At 30.4% G+C, this 24,907-nt stretch overlaps 3 protein-coding genes across 8 annotated transcripts; 2 read left to right on the forward strand and 1 right to left on the reverse strand.

The window, feature by feature from the left end:
* The first annotated feature begins 3,608 nt into the window (after window positions 1-3,608).
* Window positions 3,609-9,393, forward strand: LOC111310261 (CAP-gly domain linker). Of its 2 annotated transcripts, none has more exons than XM_022909539.2 (5): window positions 3,609-3,990; window positions 5,273-5,735; window positions 5,851-7,801; window positions 7,986-8,192; window positions 8,850-9,393. In XM_022909539.2, exons 2-5 carry the CDS (start codon window positions 5,377-5,379, stop codon window positions 9,159-9,161), a joined length of 2,829 nt encoding a protein of 942 aa, XP_022765274.2. In that variant the 5' UTR covers window positions 3,609-3,990; window positions 5,273-5,376; the 3' UTR covers window positions 9,162-9,393. The 2 variants fall into 2 exon arrangements, with proteins under 2 accessions (XP_022765274.2, XP_022765276.2); XM_022909541.2 differs by lacking the exon at window positions 3,609-3,990 and adding an exon at window positions 4,253-4,325.
* A 2,651-nt stretch (window positions 9,394-12,044) lies between these two features.
* LOC111310263 (deaminated glutathione amidase, chloroplastic/cytosolic-like) lies at window positions 12,045-16,243 on the reverse strand. Of its 2 annotated transcripts, none has more exons than XM_022909542.2 (9): window positions 16,026-16,243; window positions 15,392-15,528; window positions 14,989-15,117; window positions 14,698-14,756; window positions 13,685-13,797; window positions 13,514-13,606; window positions 13,234-13,336; window positions 12,958-13,040; window positions 12,045-12,356 (listed from the first exon to the last, which is right to left on the reverse strand). In XM_022909542.2, the coding sequence occupies exons 1-9, from the start codon at window positions 16,119-16,121 to the stop codon at window positions 12,315-12,317; spliced, it is 855 nt and encodes a 284-aa protein (XP_022765277.2). In that variant the 5' UTR covers window positions 16,122-16,243; the 3' UTR covers window positions 12,045-12,314. The 2 variants fall into 2 exon arrangements, with proteins under 2 accessions (XP_022765277.2, XP_089604493.1); XM_089748367.1 differs by having other exon boundaries at window positions 16,021-16,157.
* Window positions 16,244-19,253: 3,010 nt separating this feature from the next.
* Window positions 19,254-24,645, forward strand: LOC111310264 (putative protein phosphatase 2C 38). 4 transcript variants are annotated; one of them, XR_016330330.1, is made up of 6 exons: window positions 19,333-19,588; window positions 20,509-20,997; window positions 21,752-22,119; window positions 23,442-23,678; window positions 23,882-24,013; window positions 24,139-24,645. XR_016330330.1 is itself a non-coding variant. In XM_022909546.2 (5 exons), exons 2-5 carry the CDS (start codon window positions 20,676-20,678, stop codon window positions 24,370-24,372), a joined length of 1,161 nt encoding a protein of 386 aa, XP_022765281.2. In that variant the 5' UTR covers window positions 19,254-19,588; window positions 20,509-20,675; the 3' UTR covers window positions 24,373-24,645. The 4 variants fall into 4 exon arrangements, 2 of the variants coding, with proteins under 2 accessions (XP_022765281.2, XP_022765278.2); XR_002692529.2 differs by having other exon boundaries at window positions 19,377-19,588; window positions 21,737-22,119; window positions 24,139-24,275; XM_022909546.2 differs by lacking the exon at window positions 23,882-24,013 and having other exon boundaries at window positions 19,254-19,588.
* The last annotated feature ends 262 nt before the right edge of the window (window positions 24,646-24,907 follow it).

Consider the following 24,907-nt stretch of genomic DNA (forward strand, 5'->3'; position numbering starts at 1 on the left):
TATTAGTGCAATTTTTTAACTCCACAACCATTAAACTACACTAAAATATGGTTAAAAATGGATTATAAAAACCCCAACATGTTTTGATTGTTTGATTCTTGTTTTAGCGCTAAAAATAATAAGAAAAAAATGTACCCAAAACATTTATTTTAATCATTGAAACATGCTCTTACTAAATTAAAATAATAGAATTAGAATTTTTTATGATGACAAATAAATAAATAATACAAATAAAATAATTATTTATTAAAATTGTTGTATTTTAGTTCAATACCTAATATCGAAAGATGAAAATCAAATTTTTCATGTGTGTTTGTTGCTTTATTGTCTTAGTAATAAAAAATGTTTTTTTTTTTTTTTAATTTGAAGAAGGAAGATTCGAATCGAAATCTTTTTTATTATAACTTTAGTTAAAAATAAAAACTCTTTAAATATAAAATACATTGACCGATCATAAATCGAACACTTCAATTACAAGAGTAACTTCACTAACACGAACTCTTATTATAATGTTATTTTGGTTTAGAAAAAGTATAAATTATAATTTTGTTAATCATCATTAGCATCTTGCATTGAGAAAGAAAGATGATCATTCTTGTAATCCCATTGAAGCTGCATGAATTAAGGGAATAAGCATCATTATGTATGATGAAAAGGATAAGAAGTTAGGGGATTATGTCCAAAACCCATTATTTTTAAAAAAAATTTTGTCTCATTGTTTTGTTTTTTATGCTTTTTTGGTTGCTTTTTAAAAATATTTTATTTGCATTTTAATGCTCTTAGTTGGGCAGAATTGGTCTTTGCAAGTACATTCTTGTAAGTTGTGGATTTTTTCTTACATGAAAAGGTAAATTAAGGTTTAAATAGTCATAAAGATTTGATCCAAATGTTATGTTATAGTATCAATTTTGTTTTTTTTTAAGATTTATGATGCAATGAGATCTTTGTTTTGCCCAAGTCAAATGAAATAAAACTAAAATGAAAAAACAAAAGGTGACTTGGATTTTTAGGTAAATATAAAACACAATCTTATATATACAAGTAATAAAATAGATTTGAGTTTAATTCATTTAACCAAAATATGTGTAAATATTTAGTTATAGTAATTTGTATATTAAATCGTGTATGTTTTGTTTTAAATACATATAAAATAAAAAAATTTATCGTCTCATAACTCATATCTATACATTAAATATGAAACACATTTTTTTTTAATTTATATATATTTTTTTCAAATTTAAACCTTGTCCCTTTTATATATTTTTTGTATTATTTTTATATTGCATTTAAAATTATCAAATTTACATGTATCTATCATTTAATCAAATATTTGAATATAAAAATATATCATAATTTTTTAATGATCACAAGGTTAGCAACTTAGTGAGTGTATTATCTTTTATATGATCAATTTAAATGGATTCATATATTTATATATATATATAATATTTTAATTCCGTAATTTAAGTTTAGTTGGAGGATGAGTTTACATTCTTATAATTATAAAATTATAATTGTACTAAAATTATAAAATTTTTAAAAAATTGATATTTGGATAAAAATAAAATTTTCTCATATTTCATCAAAGTAAAGCTATTTTTTTTCAAATTAATTAAAATAAACCAAAATTGTACTAAAAAATAAATCATGATACTAAACCATGCCCCAAACATTCCCTATTCAATGGTAAAAAAAAAAATTCTTTTGATGTGTCACAAAAAAGGGTCAAACATAAAAATAGTAATCTAATATTATGGGTCGTTTTAAAATTATTACTTAAACATTAATTTTTTTAATTTAATCATTTAAAATTGAGTAAATATTTTTTTAATTTCGTCTTTTGTGTTTAACAACATGTTGACGTGAAATAATAAATTTCGATCACTTAATTTTTAAAAAATTTTTACTTTGATCACTCTACTCTAAAAATATATAGTTTGATCACTAACAAATAAATTCTCAAATTTTATAAAAAATAAAAATAAAAATTTGATATTTTCATTGCATACAATTAAATTACAAAATTTTTATTTGATTGTAATTATACTATTTAAATTTGAAAATTTGATGATATTATCCACTTATAAATTTTATTAAAATAATATTACTTCAAATATTTATTATTCACTTCATCCTAATAAACTCAAGTAAACATTTTATAATTTATAATGTCAAATTTTAGTTTTAATTTAATGTAACAAAATATTTAATGAAATATAGATAAAAAATAATTTATTTTATTAAATTTCACAAATTATTGTGATTAAATAGTTCTAAAGCTACGTTGAGGATGGCATTCAAATATTAATAATTTTACAAATGTTGATGATCAAAATATAAAAATTTTAAATAAATAATTGAATTTATTTGGATTAATTAAAAGAAAAAATTTTGAAGTAATAATATTTTAATAATTTTGGCAATTGATTAATATTAATCTATTTTTTAAAATTTAAAAGGTACAATTATAAAAGATAAAAGTTAATATCTTAATTTCATGTATAAAAGTATTAAATGTTTGTTTTTTTTTTTTTATAAAATTCAATAACTTATTTGAGTATTATCTTAATATATTTCAATATATAACATAAATAATAAAATAATTTATATATTAAATTTCTTAGATGTTAGTGATGAACTCATTATAAATTCACAATGACAGTAAGTTATTAACAATCGAGACCAAAATATTAATAAAATTTATAAACGATAGTAATCAAAATATTAATAAATTTCTTATTTTATAATGTCAATGTTTTAATTATAATAATTTTATATTATTTATAATATTTATAATATTTTATTGCATAAAATTAAAATTATGAAATTTTTTTGCAATTAGAATCTTGACATTATAAAATATAAAATTTTACTTTAATTTATTTGAATGGATTAAATCACAAAAATTTGAAGGAATACTGTTATAGTAATTTTGACAATTTAATAATATTAATCTAATTTTTAAATTTAAATAGTATAATTACAATAAAATAAAAAATTATAATTTAATTTCACACAATAAAAATATCAAATATTTATTTCCATTTTTTATAAAACTTGAAAATTTATTTATTAGTAACTAAATTGTAACTTTTCAAAGTTGACTAACCAAACTAAAAATGCTTAAAAAAATTAAGTAATCGAAATTTATTTATTTTTTTAAAATTTATAAATGTTACATGAGTTGTCAAATGACATGATAGTATCATGTTGCACTTAACTAGTGATATGGCATTGTAACATCAATATGTCGATAAATATTAATGATTGAGTGAATAAAAAATATTTATTCAATTTTAAGTGGTTAAATTAAAAAATTAATATTTTATTAATCATTTTAAAATTTCTCCTAAAATTGAATGTCTTTATATATTTTACAAAAAAAAAGAAAAGTCCTTTGATGGAATTATGATGCATCATCATCAATCATCATTATAATTATAATCTTTTGTTTTAATTAGTGAAAGCTTTATATCTATGACAACGGTCCGTATTTGACCCCACTAACCGACGCTCCAGCTTCAGCCTCCAACGTGGGACCCAAAGGAAATTTCGCTACACCCGGTTCCATTCAATCAAAACCTCCCCCGCTCCCACGACGAAAGAGTATTCAAAAAATTCTTTCAATGACGAAACTACCCTAAACTTTTTCCCATATTTCTCAACGCATGAAAAAGAAACGCTCCTCTGCTCTGCTGTTGGCTGACTCTCTGCCTTTTAAGTTCCTTGTCATATTCTCTTTGTTCTCTCAAAATCTTAACGGCAGACATTTCCATCACCGTTAAATCCAGTGTTAGCAACCGTTCTTTAACGCCGGCCATTAACGCCGTTGACTCCGCGGTTTCTGTCTTTTTCTCTGGCTTTCACTTTCTTCACTTTTTCTTTGATAATTCTATTTAAGATCCTTAAATTTCGGGGATTATTTTTTTAATTTTCGAATTTTGAAAATTTTGAACTTTCCTGAGAAAATACAGTATCTCTCCTTTAATGGTAAGTAATTAAATGCAAAGATTTTTTCTTTTCTTTTTTTTTTTTGTTTGAAGTTTTCCAAATTAAGTTTTTTTTTTTTTGGTTGAATTCGTGAAGTTTTATCTGGGTTTTATTTTAAATTTCTGTGCTTTGGTTTTTCCGCAATTTTTTTTGACCGTTTGAAGGAAGCTGAGTTGGGAAATTCTGTGGGTGTCTCTCTGTTTATTTTTGTCTTTTCCTTTTTTTTTAATATGGGCTGTTTGGTTGCTGAGAAAGTTGAAGGAAAGTGGAAAAGAAAGTTTTAACTGATTGTTTTCTTATGCTCTGTTTCTCAAGTTCAAATCTTTGATTTTCTTGTAAGTCAATTTCCAACAAATTGATTTCAAATTGATTCTTTCATGCTTAGGTTTTTCATTTTCCCCCACAATTGAATTAATTTTTTATTTGATGATCAGTCAGTCTTAGGATTCTTCTATTTTGTCAGAATTTTATGAAATTAATTTCATTTCTTTATTCTTTTTAAAGGGTTTTTGGGAGGTTTTTAGGAAGCTGAAAATGGTGAGTTAGGGTAATTTTGTCTTTTTCGTAACTCTACCTTAATTCAATCTTAAGCTGTGCTCTGACAGACAAGTTTTATATACATAATTTTGTTTGTTTAATATTAAAGAAAAATCTTTTTGCAGGCGACTGAAAGTTTCTGAAACTACTATAAAAATAAATTTAATTAGTATTTTTTATTTTTATAGTTTTATTTAATTTGTATATGAACCTGGTTCTCGCAATTTCATAGCTGAAACCCTTGCTCTATTGTTAAAGTTATGGTACTGTTTTCAGGATCTTCCTCTTTTCTCTTTTGAACACACTTTTTTCCCTTTTTCTTTTTCTCTTTCTGTGAATCTTAGTTACTAACGTTTTCTTTATGTTTTGCATTTAGGTTTCTATTTATTCGGCTGTCTTGATTGGCTTTTCCAAATAAATGAATCATCTAACCCGAGTGTTCTTTTCATGGTTTTAGCATTTTAATATTGTCAATGCATAACGTTTTCATGATTTGCATCTCAATGCTGCATATGCTTTTTTTTTTTTTTTTGCTATCTGATATATAAATTCCGTTACTGTGAACTTGATATGAGTTGTATTTACGTGTTTTCCGAGCCAAGATCTATTTCTCTGGTATTTTGCTTTTATAGGTTGTCCCCACCATCTCTAGTGATCTTGATGATCTTGATGATGTTTGTATGTGTATTGATGTGCTTTTCCTTTTATGTCACTCACTTTTATGGTTTATGTATTCTTTCTCCAGGTCTTTTGAGGCCCTCATTGTTCCAAAGATTGTTATAAAAAGGATTGGGATTTGTTCCATTTTCATGAGCTAAAGCTAGCGGTTTTCGTCAATGATATATCGAGATGAAGAAGCTGTTTTTCTTCAAATCTTCCTCTAACAGTGGTAACAGCAATACTGTTCCTTCACCATCAGCAGATAAGCAAGCTTACTGGGAAAACACATTGGAAAGTGGGTTAGATGATCAACATGGTGACAAGGCTGACTATAGTTTTCGCAGTCCTAAACCTTTGTTTGGAAAATCTCGAAAGCAAAAATCTGATAGCCCAAGCTTTAGTAACAGTTCATGTCTTCGAAGGAGTCATTCTTTGTCATCAGCAGCCTTTCTTGTAGATGGGCTAGGACAACAAAATCTTTCTTCCTCAAATGATCAAAATAGGTCTCCTAATATTACTCCACAACAGCAACATGATCGCCCATCTTGGTAAGGCATTTTGTGCTAGTTTGTTTATGGAGTATATTAATTATTGATTTTACCTAATTCTTTTACTTGTATAAATCTAAATGTATAGCACTCATGTTCTTGTGGTTTACTCCAGGCGGACTGCTCTTACTCCTGAGAAGAAATCTAAGGCTAAAAGATGTGAAGCGACAGCTATTGGTTTTGATAGGCCCTGCTCTTCTGGTTCTTCAAGGATGCCCCATGATTCATCTGGAAGCTCTTCCTCTTGCTCTAGCAATGTGTCAAGTAAAGTTATAGACCGCTATATTGATGGAGAACAGCTGCAGGAAAGTAGCAAGTCCAAGAACAGTTCAAAAAGAAATAATCTTGGAAATGGTGGTGGAAGGCGTCCTCCACGAGTTCAATATACAGCCCCTTCATCTCCAACAGATAGTGTCAAAGAGAAAAGCAAGTCTCATTCATTTAGGGAAGCTAAAGGCACACATCTTCACTTCTCATCTAGAGATTGGGTGGAAAATGGATTCAGGCATGAGTCACCACGGATGATTGCAAAGAATGTGATTGAGAGGCTTTCTCAGACTCATGTTGTCCCGAGATCAAGTTCAAAGGAATATGACTGTCGTATTCCAATCACAACTGAAGATGTATACGGTAGATGCTTGAATAGATGCCCTGAGTCCAAGTTGGATATGTTGGCCCAAAAAAGTTGTGTAACGGATGAACCTTATGAAAATGTAAATGGATATAATGGGGATTTCTCAGGCTTGGAGGAGCAAAATTGTTTCTTTGGGGGAAGCTCTAATGGTTTGAACTCTTCTGAAACAGAAGAGGATACAGATGTTGAATTACAAAGAAGATCTAAAGAAGTTGAGGAGAGAGTCTTGCTTCTTTCTGAAGCTCTTGAGCAGGAAATCTTTCGTCGTGACAGTGGGTTTGATGTTTCGTCACTCATTCAAACCATTAGGCACCTAACAGAGGACAAAATAAACCTGGCACTTGAGGTTTCAGATCTTATACAATCTAGAATTGCTGAGAGAGCTTGCGCCAGGGAGGAACTGAGAATGGCAAGGGCAGAATTGGAGTCACAAACAAAAAAGTTAGAGAAGGAAAAGCATGAGATACAGTTGGGATTGGAAAAGGAGTTAGATAGAAGGTCAAGTGATTGGTCATCTAAGCTTGAGAAGTACCGGTCGGAAGAGCAAAGGCTTCGTGAACGTGTTAGAGAGCTAGCAGAGCAAAACGTTTCACTTCAGAGAGAAGTCACTTCCTTCAATGAGAAGGAAACAGAAAACCTAAGCATTATGACATATTCCACAGAACAACTTAAAGAGTTGACTGGAAAGGTGGAAAAGTTGAATGACGAGAATCAAGATCTAAGGCAAAATCTCTCCCGGTCACAACAGAAGTGTAGAGCAGCAATAGAAGATCTCAATTGCATTAGAAGAAATTTTGAAGAGAAGGAGAAAGAGTGCAAGGAGTTGCAAAAGTCCATTACCAGATTACTGCGAACCTGCAATGAGCAAGAGAAAACAATTGAAGGGTTGCGAGAAGGATATAGTGAGGAGATTGAGAAGAAGCAATCCACGGAAAAGAACGAAAAACAGGTGAAAAAATTGCAAATGGAGCAAATCAGGCTAACTGGAGTAGAATTTGCATTAAGAAGGGAAGTGGAGTCTTGCAGGCTTGAAGTTGATTCTCTTAGACATGAGAATATCGATCTATTGAATCGCTTAAAAGGGAATGCAAAAGACATTGGAGCTTTAACCTTCAAGCTAGACAAGGAATTGCAGAATGCTGTGCGCTATTTGCAGAATCAAGGACTCGCTATACTTAATGAGAGCACCCTCTTGTCTTCCAAGTTAATTGAGTTCATCAAAGGAAGAGCCAGTCAGTTTCAAGAAACTCAGCAGGGTCTAGATGGCCAATTTATTGTTGAATCTGATATGAAAGTACAAGGCATTAAACGTGGAACTGAAAGCCTAACAAGGAGTTTGCAGACAATATCCACTTTGCTGCATGAGAAATTTAGTCCAGTTGCCTCAGATTCTCACTTGGAATCAATGAAACTCAACAATCAATCTTCAGAGGTAAATTTTTGCTGAAATTTACAGTTGAAGATGGTATACATTGAATAAAATGCTTTTCATTGCTCATTACTGTTTAAGTATGTTAATTCATTAAACTTGTTTCTTTTTTTCAATTATAGGTTTATTGTGTTTTTACAAGTTTATGCTCAAAGCTTTTTTGAACATTTGCTTTACACTTTTCTAGGAGATTATAAGAACTGAGCTTAAAGCAGAAACGTTGCTGACAAGTTTGTTGAGGGAAAAGTTATACTCAAAAGAGCTTGAAGTAGAGCAGTTGCAAGCTGAGCAGGCAGCAGCTGTGAGAGGTAATGACATCCTTAGATGTGAAGTACAAAATGCAATGGACAACATTTCCTGCCTCACCCACAGATTGAAAGATCTTGAATTGCAGGTAACTTTTGATGTTTAAATGTTTTAGGGTTTTTTTTTTTGTGTGTGTGTGTGCATGAACGAAGTGCTTTATTCTTATTTTGCAAGTGAATAGTAGGTATAAACAAGTAGCTACCTATTGAAATAGCTTTCTTTGGATTCTGATGTTTAGCTCTTTACTTTTGACTTACTTGCAATTTTCAAAATCCTGGAGCACTTATAATTGAAAAAAGGTTCCTGGTAGTTGAAATGTCTTCTAATGGAACTCAAAGTCACCAATCTTTAGCGCATCATGCGCTGGGGAAAGCAAATGACCATTTTGTGTTATGTACGTGCATGTTGGGTAGAGTAAGGGAGAGGATGAGAGATTGTTTATACATTTTTTTAAATCAACTGTCCATTAGTAATAATTGTTAAAAAGAAGTAAAAAAACAGAAATGAAGAGGCATAGAAAAAAACTGCAGTTGGGAGAAGTAGAGGCATATATTAGGGAAATTGAAGGTATCTTAGAGTTTGATATGAGTGCATCCCTGTAGTTGCTTGATATTTGTGCTGCAGTTCAGTTTGGTGTTTCTGATATTGTTGTTACTATTGCATTTACCTTATAGGACAATTTTAGCTATTCATTTTGATTACTTAAATGCGTTTTGATTACTTAAATGCGTTTTGATCTGAACAGATACTGAAGAAAGACGAGGATAAAAGCCGTCTTCAGAGTGACTTACAAGAATCAATAAAGGAACTAACCATCTTGAAGGGTATACTGCCTAAGGTGTCCCAAGAGAGAGATTTGATGTGGGAAGAAGTGAAGCAGTATAGTGAGAATAACATGCTTTTAAATTCAGAGGTTAACGTATTGAAAAAGAAGATAGAAGCTCTGGATGAGGATATTCTTTTGAAGGAAGGGCAAATTGCAATCTTAAAAGACGCCCTAAGCAACAACAAAACTTTTAACCTTCTTGGCAGTCCTGCTGAATTTCTCCTGGAATGATCAGCAGAGAGGTTGGTTTTGGCTTAATCATACTGTTCATAGCCTTACACTTTTGAATTTGTGTTCTTGATGTTGCTTTTTTTTTTTCTTTTTCGAAGTTTGGGAAAGAAGTGCACAAGGGACACTTTGATTTTTTTTTTTTTTATAGATTAAATCTTATTGTATGTAGTTGGTTTTCATCTCATAAAACCAGTAGAAAGCAACCAAATTTCCTGGTGTTTCAACATGAATAGACAGGTATATCCATATTACAGGCACAGATTTATCAGAGAAGTCAAATGATATTGACAAAAGCGACCAATTTTTCAAAGTTGAGACAATGATTAATTGGACTTACTAATGCAAAAGTACTCACCAAAAGAAGTCATCTAAGGGAAATTATAGAATTAGCAAATCCAAGGCCCCATGCATTCATATATTGTGTTCGACTGTTCTTGGTACATTAATCAAGGTGGAAATTATAGAATGAAAGATTCTATACAATAGTGATTTATTCAAAGAGGCCTTCTAATTAGAACCGGATTGAATTACTTGTCTGGCTCAAGTATCAAACTTAATTTAAATTGTGTTGTAGGCACGAGATTTGAAATTCAATTCAATTTAATTTGATTCAAAATCAATTATTTAATAAATAAAAATTATTTTTATTTAATTTTAATTTTAAAATATAGAAAATATTAATATAAAAATAATTTTTAATATTTTAATAATAATAATATTTTTTAATTATTTTAATAGCTTGATTTGAGTATTGTACACATAAGAAAACAATTTTTTTTTAATTGAGGAAGGAGATTTAAATTTTGTTCCATTAGTGAGACTAATTTACTTTTAAATTCATTAATCACCGATTTTTAGGTTTTTTTTTTTTTTTTTTACTCACCAACTTGAACAATAAAATAATTACAAGTCTCAATTCGAGTTGGATTTGATTTTGAGAAGTTATAAAAGTCGAAACTTTTCAACAATCAGTCACATACCCTCTCTTTAACTCTTACAGCTTTAACCATGGAAAATCTTATTGAACTTATTTTACTGACTTTGCTAGTAATAATATCTGCTCTCGCAGTTTTGTCATGGTGTTTCTTAATTTTGCGACTACTAGTAGTTTCCTGTTGCCAAGCAATAGCCCTTCAACGACTTCGTCGACAACAACCACCCCAAGACGTCGAAAGCAACCCAGTACAGCCACCCATTGCAGCTCGGCCAAGGCTGCTGCTACCGTTCCCAGCCTTGCTATTGCCAGGGTCTGCTCTGCTTTCCAAGACTGCACTTATTATGTACAACAAGGACATGATTAATGGTGAAGAAACAGGAGATGACAAGTACGATGTTTGTGCTATCTGCCTTGAAAAGTTTCAGGATGGAGATCAATGTCGGCTTCTTTCCTGCTGTAAACATGTTTTCCATCGGTTTTGCATCGAGCGGTGGCTGGCTGAGACTCCCAATTGCCCGATTTGCCGTCTTTATATATAAAAGTCATTCAGATCATATCATAGGCTGTTAAAAAGGCATTTTTAAAACTTACATGCATAGAATCTATGGACGTTGAGGACATGTAAATACATTTATTTAGAGCATAGTTATTAGAAACAGTTCATTCATGGGTTTTATATATATTCGTTCAAAAATTTAATTTTTTTTTTACAAAAAAGATAGTTGCATGAAAATTAAATTAAAATTTGAATTCAAAATTTTATTTTATTTAGATCTTAATAATAATATATTTAATTAGTATAGATAAAATAATAGATTACATCGAATGAGTAATTTATGACCATAAATTATGGTATAAGAATTAAAAATGTTTATTATAAAGAAAAATACAAAAAATTTAAAGTTTACATAGATTTTTTTTGTTTTGTTTTGTATTTGTATTTTTTCTTTTTATCTTTAACTTTTTGTAAAGAAAAATATATATATATATTTAAATTCTTTTGGCTCCTATTTATTAAATGTGTAAATTTAATAAAAAAAAAATCTGGCCAAAAAAATTTAATTACAAAAATGAACTATGTATAAAAGTTACTAAAGTTACAATTCTGAATTACCCAACAATCAGATAAATGCTTGCATATAAAACTTTTTTTTTTAGTGTCAACAAATTTCATATATTTTATGAAAAAAAAAGTAGGATTAATTTATTAATATTAAATAAATATATTACAGTAATTATAAATATTTGTTTCAAGTAAATCCAAATTTAACTTAATTAATTCATATATTCATTTTAAAAAATAAAATTTAATAAATTTAAAATTCAAATGCCAATATGGTAAAACTTTAGGGTAGAAAAAAATACTTGTCCCAATTGAAGTTGGATTACTAACATTGTAAAGACTTGTCCCAATTCATGATGGATTTGGAGTCTGATAATAAAACTTATAAAAAGTACATTATTAGAAGCAACCCAAAAATACTCTGAAAGCTCTAACCAAAGCAAAACCTGTTTAGGCTCCAACAATGGCAAACCTAACGCTATTACTTTTCCTATTATTATTATTATTATTATTATTATTATTTATTTTCATATTTTTACCATTAGCCTTCTTAGTTTTAGGACTAATATTTTCTTACTGCAAAACAGCCCTTCATCAACATCGTCAACCTTCCCAAGATATCGAAACCGGCAAACCGGTGGCAGCTTTGCCAATGGCGTTGCTGGTATCCCCAGCCTTGCCTTCCAAGACAGTTGTTATTGTTTTCAACAAGAATAGTAAAGAAATAAGAGAAAACTATGGTGATTGTGCTATCTGCCTTGGAGAGTTTCAGGACGGGGATCAATGTCTGGTTCTTTCTGTAAACATACGTACCATAAATTTTTGCATCAAGCGATGGCTGGCAGAGGCTCAAAATTGCTCGATTTGCCGTACTTATGCATAAATCATTCAAATCTATGAAAGATGTTTACACTAACTCGGAACTAAGTCAAATATGTATAAACATACACATGTTTATAAAGGAAGACATAATGAACTAAAATGTCTTCCTTGAGTAATTGAAAGATTAACAAAGATGCATAGATAAGTTATGTACCAGTTTATTCACCAAACAAGAAAAGAAGTATCAGATTCAGATCTTAGGAATTCAATCTGGCTTTGGCTTACATATGAATGACAGTGGACGCAAAAGGCTGTCGGACATTTTGGAAAATCATAGGGTTGCAGGTCTCCAAAAGTCAAATGGTTTCCGATGCTGGAAGAAACATGACAAAGGTCAATAGTTAATTACAATAGTATAATTTGATTAAAATGGAGATTTTTTTTTTTTTAAGAAAAGGAAAACTACAATATGATTTATAATTGACACTTGCATATGAAACCCGGTACATACTCTCGGACTGGGTTAGCTACAAGCATGCAATGTAGATGTAGATGCCAGCAAAACATACATGCATCTATCTTTCTTATTGTGTTACTACACAGACAATAATCTGTTTAGGGCTGAATCCAGGCCAAGTAATTAAATAACAGGCACCCTGTAGCAACCGTGAATTTATCCACGTACAGGAATATGTACAGCTACCACAAAACAAATTCTAAGCAAGCACCAAAAAGGTTGATGCTGAAAAATTCCAAGTGCTCAAGGCCTAGCCTGCAGAGCAGGCAGCAGTAGTTTGCTAGGTTGATGTCAAGCATAAGGAACTATTTCTATATATTGGATTCAGACCTACCAAAGCCTCAAGCTGGTATGGAAGTTTAAGAGACCATGGCACTGATTACAGCTAGTATAGTCTAAATAGAGAGCCAGCCAAGGCAATACTTCTAAGATCCTTAAAGAAATATTAGGAATTTACCTTTGCAATTGGCATCTTTGCCCTCACTGAATCAATCAATGAGAAATCAATATCAGCTACAGTAATCCCAGTAGACACTCGATCTGAAACAAAAAAAAAAAAATGAAGAAATTAATGTTAAATTGCCAGCAGGTGTGCTGAAGCAATGAAATATCTGATTCACTACTAAATTAACAATTAAGCTTTTTACTCCTGAGGAAGAGGAACTGCTTGCTCAGTTGCTTCAATTAAATATAACATGATAATTGGACTACTAAAAGGGCAATTCCATCTAACCTGGTAATCGGCCAACTACGGTGCCCCATGGATCAATTATTAGTGTCTCGCCATAGCTTTCTCTTTTCTCATTATGCTTTCCGGCTTGAGCAGAAGCTATGACCTAATAATAATAATTCTTGTCATTCTCGGAAGGAAGTAGCAGATAGCAAGATGGAATTAATTAAAAGATGGGATGATCAACTAACTAAATTTGTCCTTAAACTACATAGTACACTTTGCCAATTGAGGAAACAAAGAATTGTCACCAGAACCATGTAGGTGAAAATGGATTCCATACATAGCACTGAGTCTCAATTGCACGAGCACAAAGAAGAATCTCCCAATGTGCCTGACCGGTAACCGTGGTGAAAGCTGCAGGTACCAATATGACCTACAAACATAATCCATGGAGCAAGTTTCATGACATTGAAAAACAACTATATCGGAAAGTTCATAAATCCAATTCTACCTGTGCATCATGATGGAACCTTAGCTTCTGGTAAAGTTCCGGGAATCTCAAGTCATAGCATACTGTCAAACCTAAACGTCCTATAGGACTGTCTAAAACAGCAATATCCTTCCCTGAAAGCATGCCAATTTGGATTGATTAGATATAGCATGAGAAAGAGCCATCCTTTGCAAAAGTAAATGGCTTGTTGTATTCACATATATATTTACATATGTAAGCAAAATTATTGGCATTGCCTTCTGATAGTTTTACAAGATGTATCAATACAAATCTGATGAGACAATTTTTATATTCTACATATTTCTTGTTATCACATATGTTGCACATGAATACTTGTTTTTTGTTTATTACAAAAAATATATATATATATATATATATATTGAATATAGATATTGAATATACAATTGAATATAATGTGTATACATAACTAAAATTTATATATATATATATATATTAATGGAAAGAGACACTTATAATGCATGTATACCATAATCAATCATAATTCCTAGTTAATTGAATAAACTTGAGAAGTGAGAACTACATTTTAAAAATTCTAGAAAACCAAAAACCTAGATATAATTTTGTGTAATTAGAAACAAACACAGAACTATTTGATCCTATTAAATAGTTAAATTTTGTGTAATAATAATCACTATTAAACCATTGATAAAAACTAAGTAGTTAAAACTATTAAGATTACAACTTTCTTTCAAACTCTTATTAGTATTAATATATGAATTAGATTAGAACTCAGCTAGTTAAAGCCAACACCTATTAGAATTGTTAATTGATTATAATATTATTGTTTATGAATATTAAAAAAATAATTTAAAATGACAAATGGCATTTTAGAAATATAATGAACATTAACGTTTATTTTCGTCAGTTCAAAGATTTTGTACATCATGCTTTTATAAATATTATAGATATAGATTTATCAGAAGCCAGAGAAGGAATATCAACAAATATGAGAAATAGGCCAACACTGTAAAATAAGATGAGAAAGTGTTTACCTGGTTCCGTAAAGCTGCTTTCCTTGTATACTGCTCCTCCAGGAACATCCACATCAAACCTTCCAACAGAGGGAAAATATCATATCAATAAACCAGAGCAACAAGATAAAAGGAGAGATATGCCATATCAAATTAAAGAAAATTTAATTTATATATGACATAAGTACAGATCAAGTAACTTTGGAACAACGTTAATATATTACAGAAGCCTTTCCAACATAGAAAATTTTCTGTTGTAAGTGGTTTAAAAGAAAAAAGAATGTATCTCAGAGAATATTATAACCGTCTTACAAGTGAATCTTATTGAATGTGCTTCTGATGTTCCCAGCATCATCAATTACAACATGAGTATTTCGTAAGTGTGCATCATCATGTCCTTTCTCTTGGAACCCTCCAAGGGACAACCAAATACCGGATTCTCTGTGTTCAGGTAAAGTAAGTCAATATCAAAAATCTAAAAAGTGTTTATTAAGTGCAGATAGTCGATATATAACCCCATCAAACTTGTACTAAGAAATTAAAGAAGTGGAGAGGGATCCTATTGACATCATTCTATTTTTTTTTCCTCTCTCTAGAAGCAAGAACGTTAATGAAAAATAACCAGTAAGCAGTTAGAAAATTGCTAAACAATGTACAAAATGCGGCAAATACGATCAACAAAACAAGAGAAAATAAGAGCAATCAAAGTAACCACCTTGCCAAAGAGCAATATTTCTGCATAATGGGTCCATCTAAAGGTTCTGCAATCAAAAGACTATCCCCAGTCTTGACACCCACATACGAGAAGTTTTCAGGCAAACAAAGCATTTTTGCCCCAGCAGAAACCGCTTCCTTCACAATTAAAAAAAAAAAAAAAACCCAGAAAAATTCAAACACAATATATATCAAAATTCCAAAAATCTTACTCTATCTGACTAGTATTACAGTTTTGCTTCCTTAAATGTGACCATTAAGTAAATGCAATTATCAAAAAGTAATTTCATATTCTGATAAAAATGAGTAAATTAATACTATATATATATATATTTTACTTTTAATTCTTCAAAAATATTACTTGCTAATTTATCTTTTAAAATTAAGTATATAACAAAAATAACAACCAAATTAAGCCATATAAAATCATATTTTCTTAAAATGATCAAATAACTAAAAAAAAACACCAAATTTATCAAAAATAAAATCTAGAATTCTTATAATTTCTTAAATTCAAATCCGTTTCTTTTTTTTTTTTTAAATAAAAAAAAAAGCTTTGAGCATCGAAGAAAATCGTAAAATATGCAAAATTTTCAAATTAAATTATAATAAAAAAAAGAAGGAATTTACTTTACTTTCACGAGGCGAGAACAAGTGGAGAAATTGGCGGTGATGTCATTGACGGAGGTCATCTGAGCGGCGGCAACTCGGACTGAGTTGGATGCGGCCATGGCTTGACTTGGCGAGTCACCGTACCGTCGAGGAGTTGGTTTAAGAATTAACGTGGCTTGATGCGATTGGACGATTAAGAGGAGCGCAGTTGAGAGTGAAGTAGAGACAACAATTTACAATAATTTTGGTAAAAACGACAATTGTTAAAACTTAAAACGCCAACAGCTTTATCTCTGTTTTTTTTTTTTTTTTTTCCTCAAAACATTAAATTTTCCTTTAAATCTTTTTATTTTATTATTGTTGTCTAAATAGATTAAAAAAAAAAACCTATACTATTTCAAAAAATCTAAATAAATCCCTATTCTTTCATCGTTTGCAATTAAACCCCTCAGGCCCTTATTTTAATTGAATAAATAATTTCCATTAACCCCCTTAACAACCTATCACTAGAAAGATGACATGAAATTATTTGCTAACTTGGCATTACATATTTACATGTGGCCAATAAGCAATTAAGAAAAAAGATTATTTGAAAAAAAAACTTATAATATCCTTTTTTATTTATTTTTTATCTTTTTTTTTATTTTCTCATCGAATAGTTATGGATTTTTTGAAAAATGATGTTGAATCGAGCAACATAACTTAGCATTAGGCTTTTTTTTTTATTAAGTATTTAGGGTATTGTTAACCATAACGAAAGATAAAGTTAGATTGAGACGAGTTTTTTTCTTTTAAATAATATTAGAACTTTTTAAATATATTTAGCTATGTATTAAATCATTATTTAAATAAGAGTTAAGTTCATAGGTTTTTTTAATAAAAAATACAAATATTGCATTGGTAGGGAGGATGCTAAGGTCAAACAAAGATGCAAATCTCAAACATGGATCCCTATTTTTTGTTTTTGTTAGATAATAACTCCATTTTGACAATTGACTTCTTTTGTCTTTGGTTTATGAAATTTTCTAGTTTTATCATTATTCTTTCATCATATTATAGAGAGAACCCAATTGGCAATACCTTTCAATTTAATATATTTTCACTACCTATTGTGAATACATTGAGAATCCAAGCATTAGGTTTCCTTTTAAAACAAATCAATTGGAGATAAATTAATATAAAAAAAAGGAAAAAAAAACAAAGAAATCAAGTTCAAATTTCCCTTTTCATTAACAAGTTGAATTAAAAACATAAAAAAACAAAAAACAAAATGATGAAACTTTAATAAGATTATTACCTATCCATTGAGATAAAATCAAGAATTTGACTACCCAAGTTGAGTACAAATTTTTAGATTAATCTAATTGATTATGTTGTTTTGATGGGCAAGATACAACCCACCTCAAATCCTTTCATTTCACAGTTTTTTATTTTTATTTTTATTTTTTTATAATAATATCATAAATATTCTTAGCTTTTCTTATATCCGATTCCATCCCCATATAATTTTTTTGGTCACAAAAAATTTTAAAAATATAAGATAATTTTATTTCAAGATCAATGCTTTACATAAATTTTTTCTAAGAATTTACATTAAACTTACAAATAGTATGTCAACAAAGGCTTATTAATAATCAAAATTGAATTTAAATCAATTTTAACGAAGCGCTAGTATCACGGACCTGAAAAAAAGTCTTGAATCTCACATCGAATATAATAGGAGGGTCACTAGGGTATATAAGGATTCACACCACCTCTTTCTTGTGAGTTGCTTTTTGTAGGACAAAATCGTGAGGCCAGAGGATCAGAGCGGATAATACCTCATAAGGGTGTGAACCGTGACAGGTAAGCTGATCTGAAACACAAAAAAAATATATACCCAAATTTCGAAGCCGCGCGGATTTGAAACTTAAATCTCGACCCATGACATTAAAATCTTATTAATAGTGTTAATCTCATTAACCTTTTCATAAATAATTTTAAATACCACTTTTGCACATCATCTTGTTCTCATTTTACATATTTCATAACTAAATATTTAACTAAACAAACACAAGTCTAATATATTTTTCATAAATAAATCTAAATGTTTAACTAAACTAACATTTCTTTGATTCAACTCAGCCTTAATAGTAAATAGATGTGTTAATAAAACGTTAAAACTTTTGCACAGCATTGAAGTTAACTTGATGATTAATTTTCTAATTATTTTGGCCAAGGCAAGACAACAAAAATATTGGGGAAAAAATAATTCATATTATTTTATAACCAAAAACTTGCTTTCTATATAAGAAAAATTGCAACTGTACGTAGGAACCAAATCATGAAAATGAAAAATAAGGAAGAAATTCAAAATAATTCTCAAAAGGGGGAGAAAGTTGTGTTCTCGTTTGCTAAAAAAGGGGGAAAGCTGGGTTTAAAAGTTGCCTAAAATGGTGGGTTGTGGAAGGTCAAAGTCAAAACCCCTTACAGCCAATAAATTAGAAAAATAAAATGTTAAAAAAATCCTTGAAATTTACTATTTTTCTTACATAAACCCTTATATTTTTATTGTATTCAAATATACCCTTATTCATTGATTTCTATCATATATATTTTTATTTCAAACAAAATATTGATTTATGTTAAGGGTTTATTTAAATATAAATAAAAAAATAAGGATTTATTTAAATACAAATTAAAATTTAAAAAATTATTTGAATGTAAAGTAAAGATTAATGGGAATTAAGTTGAATTATGTTATTTTATTTTTATTAATTGAATCAAATTTTTTAATTTCAAATATTAACCCATCAAAATTAATTAGATTTGTTCAGTTAATTTTTTAATTAATCAAATAATAAAATATATTAAATTAAATTTTAATTTTAATTTTTATATGTAAAATAAATTAAATAAAATTTTTTGACAAAAATATTCAAAATTAAATTATCAAATTAAAATCTTTTAATAATTTGAAATGAAATAAATAATTTTATATATTTTATTAAATTTTGATTAAAATTATGATTAATTTAATTTTTGAATTGAATTAATAAAAAATTATAACTTTTTTTAAAATCATTTTTAATAATTCATCGAAATTAATTTAAAGATAGATCAATTAATTGAACTAAATTAGTTCGACTGATTTATTTAGTTAAAACCGAAATTTGAATACTTTTAGTTAATGGTCTATTTGCGTGTGTAATAAAAATATAAAAATTTATTTAAATAAAATGATAAAATTAAGGGATTTTTTAAATTATTTTAGTCAAAATAAAAAGTAAAAAAAAAAAAATCCAACCCAAAAACCATGAACTAAAAACCCACAAAAAAGGCAACAAAGGAAGCCTCCTTGTTATGATGGTTTCCAAAACTCAAGATTTGTTTTGTTAAAAATTATACCTATCAAACTTTCTACAAATTTCTCTTCTTTTCTTTGTTTTGTTTTGTCTCAAAATATTCTTAAAAATCTTCCTTTTTTTTTTTTTTTCCATTTGATTGTTTTTGTTTATCCAATCCTTCAAAATAATGGGTCTTTTGAGTCTTCTTAGACAGGCTTATAACTGAAAAGATCATACAAAATTCTTCATTGTTTCATAAGGTGTGTAAGAGGAAAATCTCTGTTGGATCTTTTTTTTTTTAATAATTATGTCATGTAGGTGTTTATTTTTGTTTGATGTTTCTGAGATGATGGGTGTCTGTCGAAAGTTCTTTATTTTTTATTGCAATTTCTGGAAATACCCATAATTTTTTTTCCATTTTAATGCTTGTAAAAGATTGGCTATATACAATTTGGTTATTGTTTTGTTTGATGCTTTGAAGCTACAGATTGATAGGTGTCTGAAAGTTTCTAATTTTGTTCGAAAGTTCATATCTTTGTATTTCTAGACATACCCATCACTGGGTTTCAATTTTAACGCATGTAGAGAGGTGACAATATGAAATTTTATTCATGGTTTCGAGTCAATCGATGTTGTAGAAATTGATTGGTGTTTGAAAATTTTTTATTTTATTCTAAATTTTTTTTTTCTTTTTTGTAATTTTTAGTCAAACCCATCAATTTGTTTCATTTTAATGCATGCTGAGATTGACAATGTGGAATTCTGTTCATGGTTTCAAGTTCTTGTCTTTTGTTTGATTAATTTAAGGTATAGATTTATTAGTGTCTGAATTTTTTTAAAATTTATCTGGAGCTATATTTTTGAAGTTCTAGACATGCCAGTCAATCTTTTTCCATTTTAATGCATGCAGACGTTGACTATTTGGAATTCTAGTCTTGGAGTTTCTTGTTCATTTTGTGCATTTTGGGGGCATTCGTATTGGTTTGTTGGATCTCCAAAAGCATAAATATATTGATTGTGCCTAGATTCTTATTTTGTGCTCTGAATTCATTGCAGTTTTATGTGAATAACCACTTTATGCTGCTGTTAGTAATGCCTGTCTGTAAGATTTGTCTAGAATCGTGCAGTTTATGGGATTAAAATGAAGGTTTTTTAATATCATTCTATTGCAACTGTGCAGATTAATGTTGTCTGCATTTATCAATGTGTGTTTGATTTCTGAAACTTCTGTTGCGGGTTTGGAAATTGAGCGGAAGCCAGAGCAAATATTTAGGGTCAATAGAGTTTCCAGTATTGATTTTATGAACAATTTGATTGCTGGGTCATTTGGGTGAGAATATGTAAGTCATGGTAACAGCAGTATTAATGCGAATTGTGTCCTGCTGGAGGCCTTCTGTTGAGGGTGAAAATTCTAGTAGAGTTGGGGATGCTAATGGTAGGGTTGATGGATTGTTGTGGTACAAAGATTCAGGAAAACATGTTAATGGTGAGTTTTCAATGGCAGTAATTCAAGCAAACAATCTATTGGAAGACCATAGCCAACTTGAATCAGGTCCATTGAGCTCATTTGAATCAGGGCCTCATGGGACATTTGTTGGAATTTATGATGGTCATGGTGGTCCAGAAGCTGCTAAGTTCATAAATGAACACCTTTTTGGCTATATCAAGAGTATGTTATTGTTTCTCCTGTTTATTGAATTGAATCATAATTTGTTATTTGTCTCTTTAAATTTGGATGTATTTTGATGTTTGATGAGTGACATCTTGGCTTGTTTCCTTTGGTTGTCTTGGAAACTTCATATTTGATAGTCATGAGATATTTAAAGCTGGATCATGCACCTTAAAGAAGGACCAATGAAGTTGAAGTAGGCATGTTTGAGTGAGGCAGTGAGGATGGAACTTCACAATTTAACAAGCATTTATATTTTCATTGCAGTCTTAAAAGTCAGATTTGGAATGGGTTTTGGTTACTGTTGATGATATACATAGAGAAGATTTTGCACATTGTTGAACTGGATGGGAGTAATCTTCAAAAAAAAAAAAAGTTTGCTACTTTATGGTTTCTGAAGAAATGGAAGATAATTTAGTTTTTTTTGCATATTCGGGAACCTAGAACTTGGGTAACTGAACTATATGTTCCTGAAGTTTGTGCTATAGTCTCAAGTCATGCCTGCTCACTGCAAAGGTCTTAAGAGTTTCAAAAGTTAAGTTGTCGATATGTTTTTTGGAGCTTGAGGATCTGTCTATTTCTCTTCATATTCTCCATTTCCATAGTTTACAAGCAACAAATGTCAAATTTGGACTCAACTCTGATCCTCTTTTCCTACCTCTCTCCATCAAATTTCTTTTGCCTATAGTTCTAGTTTCCAATTTTTGATAGCTAATGCATATTTTTACTGACTCGACAGCTATTAATGGTGCAGAGTTTACAACTGAGAATCATGGAATGTCAGCTGATGTAATCAACAAAGCTTTTTTGGCAACCGAAGAGGATTTTCTTACTCATGTCAAGAAGCTGTGGCTAAGTAAGCCACTAATTGCTTCTGCTGGTTCATGTTGTTTGGTAGGAATAATTTGTGGTGGACTGCTATACATTGCAAATGCAGGAGATTCTCGAGTGGTCTTAGGAAGACTGGAAAAAGACTTTAAAGAGGTAAAAGCAGTTCAGTTGTCATCTGAGCACAATGCTAATGTTGAATCCGTACGGGAGGAGTTGCGATCATTGCATCCTAATGATCCACAGGTTGTGGTCCTCAAGCACCAAGTATGGCGCGTGAAGGGTATAATACAGGTAATTTATTGTGTCTTTGGAATAATTCTATTTTTTTGTTGATAGTTTGTTGTTACCGTTTTTTCTTCTATAACATTTCTTTTCAAGACATTGATGCAACCACTTTAAATTGATAAAAGTTGGTCAATTACTTTCTCATTCCAATATCCAGCCTGTTTTATAGATTTATAGTTCAGCACATACCAACTAGGGTGTTAGTCTTTTTCAATTTCTACTTGGTTCCAGAATTTGGAATATTTTACTTCATTTTAGGTTTCCATAGGAGAACTGCTACCTGAATTGTTATCAGTTTCTATGTTTATTTTCTTAGTAAACCATCATAGTGCTATTTATAAATTCTTGCTTTCAATATAGATGTATGATCCAAAGCAATCCTGACCCTATCTAATCCCTTTACCATCTAAGAAGCAATCCCGAGATTATTTATTAGTTAATTATTCATTCATTTATATCTTTGATATGGACTATACCTAGGGATGGCATCGGGTCGGGTTCGGGGTGGGTTTTGCTTGCCCCGAACCCGACCCGACATTATGCTTTAGCATACCCGAACCCAATCCTACCCGTTTTTTATACCCGAACCCGACCCGACATTATGTAAACCGTACCCGACCCGACCCGAAATTAATAAAATATTATTTTTTAAAATATAAAATATTATTTTTTAAATATAAATATTTAAAAATATCATTATATAAATATATATAAATAAATAATTAAATAATTAATTTAAAAATAATTTTTTATATAATGTCGGGTCGGGTTTTAGGCATACCCGAACCCGACCCGAAAACCGAAATTAAAAAAAAAAACCCGACCCTATTGGGTCGGGTCGGGCCGGAACCCGTCGGGGACGGGGTTGATTGCCGTCCCTAACCATACCAGAATCCAAATTGTTCCCTTGTTTATAACAACATTTGATGAGAATACTTGCATGCACTGCCAGGAGAACCAGCTTTGTGTTTTGATCAGTAATCATTGTAAAAACTTACTTTGGGATGTAGAGGGGTTTTATTGATAATGTTGAGGAAAGATAAATTCAAGAATTTCTAAGTTCATAATTCACCTGCTTTAGTGATGATTTTGTAGTCTTCATGGGAATGGTTTCAGGTTAACTAACAACATAAGTGATGTTTAGATGTATGAAATATGATCTGAATATGATATTTTGAGAATTGAAATATGTTTCATGACTTTCAAAGGAACACTTCAGGGGAATTGCCATTTGAATTACTATCAATCTGACAGAGAGAATTAGCATGATCTACACAACAAGCATGTGCAAATTGATAATCAATTGACCAAAGTTTATCATGTGACAGATTTCAAGATCCATTGGTGATGCTTATCTAAAGAAGGCAGAATTCAACAAAGAACCTTTATTGCCAAAGTTTAGAGTTCCAGAATCATTTGATAAGCCAATCCTACAAGCTGAGCCAGAAATATTAGTACGGAAACTCCATCCTGAAGATCAGTTTCTTATATTTGCATCAGATGGTCTATGGGAACACCTTAGTAATCAGGAGGCAGTTAACATGGTCAACACTTGTCCACGTAATGTAAGAATTCTTTTTTTGATTTTATTTTGATGTATTTAAACTGGTTAATATTGTTGTGGTTACACCCGCAATTGAGTTCTAAAACAAAATGGCTCTTATGCCATCAGAATCGTAAGAACTCCGGACCTTTCCTTTCCCCCACTTTCCAATCTGTAATAAACAAATGAAGGTGATTGATGAGTAGTGTTGTCTTCTCTATACAGTCAACTACATGTTTATCCTCTGCAACCTAGAAAATGGGTCCTTGTCCTTGAAGCAGCTGCTGCTGGCTTTTCTTACATTATGTAATTAATGTAATTGCCAACATATTATTACTAGACCAGAACATTTTAAAGGTTTTTCTTTTCTGTTCTCTTTCCTTCTCCATATACGTGAGTTATATGTTGAGTTGACTGGGAAGTAATCAATGTTTTGGTGATTAAGTTGCTTCTGGATATACTTATAAGAGATGCTTACACAGGGCATTGCCAGGAGACTTGTCAAAGCTGCACTTCACGAAGCAGCAAGGAAGAGAGAAATGCGATACTCTGACTTGGAAAAGATTGACTGCGGAGTGAGGAGGCATTTTCATGATGATATAACAGTGATTGTTTTGTTTCTGGATTCCCATCTGATAAGCCGCAGCTCCTGGCGTGGACCCCTGGTTTCAATCCAAGGAGGTGGTGGAGGAGTCTCCGGAACTGGCAACTGCTAATGCAACAGGTCCTAGACCTTTATCATTTGCTCCCCATTCTCTCCTTTTGTATGAAGAATCATTTTTCTTTTTCCTTTTAAAGAAAAGAGATTGAAAATGATTTGTTTCCAATGTATAGCCATGCAATTTCGGAACTTGTTTCCCTATAGCCATAATAGAATTATCTATAGATGTCAGTTACCAGTTAGAGAGTGCCTAAGAGAGAATCATTCTTTGAAGTTTACTCTGGTGACTGACGCATGATAATTGAAAAGCTATAAATTCGTTGACATCTATGGTATCATCCATTTATCCTTAAGAATTGCTTTATATTCTGCCACTAAATTCAAGTACATCTTTATTGTGGTTCATTCTAATTGTTGCTGTTGCGTCGTAGTCTTATCTGTTACTGGAGTGCGACTCCAGTACAACCAGAGGTTTTCTCTCTTCCGGGTATATCTCCGAATGTAGCATCTATGGAGATCTAGCTTCCTAGTTTCATCCCAACTTGAATCATATCAGCAGATGAATGTAGCACCGTATGAACTGTTGCAGA

Source organism: Durio zibethinus, chromosome 19 (genome assembly GCF_047325235.1).
Source record: "Durio zibethinus cultivar Kanyao isolate XHJ-2024 chromosome 19, ASM4732523v1, whole genome shotgun sequence".
Classification (NCBI taxonomy): domain Eukaryota; kingdom Viridiplantae; phylum Streptophyta; class Magnoliopsida; order Malvales; family Malvaceae; genus Durio; species Durio zibethinus.

Bases quoted from the DNA above. Each gene is read 5' to 3' on its own strand.
- LOC111310264 (XM_022909543.2), top strand. From the start codon at position 20,676: ATGGTAACAGCAGTATTAATGCGAATTGTGTCCTGCTGGAGGCCTTCT. The intron at 22,120-23,441 runs GTAATTTATTGT...ATCATGTGACAG, and splicing joins GCGTGAAGGGTATAATACAG to ATTTCAAGATCCATTGGTGA. The intron at 23,679-24,138 runs GTAAGAATTCTT...ATGCTTACACAG, and splicing joins TCAACACTTGTCCACGTAAT to GGCATTGCCAGGAGACTTGT.
- LOC111310261 (XM_022909539.2), top strand. From the start codon at position 5,377: ATGAAGAAGCTGTTTTTCTTCAAATCTTCCTCTAACAGTGGTAACAGC. The intron at 5,736-5,850 runs GTAAGGCATTTT...GGTTTACTCCAG, and splicing joins CAACATGATCGCCCATCTTG to GCGGACTGCTCTTACTCCTG. The intron at 8,193-8,849 runs GTAACTTTTGAT...TGATCTGAACAG, and splicing joins TGAAAGATCTTGAATTGCAG to ATACTGAAGAAAGACGAGGA.
- LOC111310263 (XM_022909542.2), bottom strand. From the start codon at position 16,121: ATGGCCGCATCCAACTCAGTCCGAGTTGCCGCCGCTCAGATGACCTCC. The intron at 15,118-15,391 runs GTGGTTACTTTG...ACCTGAACACAG, and splicing joins AAATATTGCTCTTTGGCAAG to AGAATCCGGTATTTGGTTGT. The intron at 14,757-14,988 runs GTAAGACGGTTA...CTCTGTTGGAAG, and splicing joins ACATTCAATAAGATTCACTT to GTTTGATGTGGATGTTCCTG.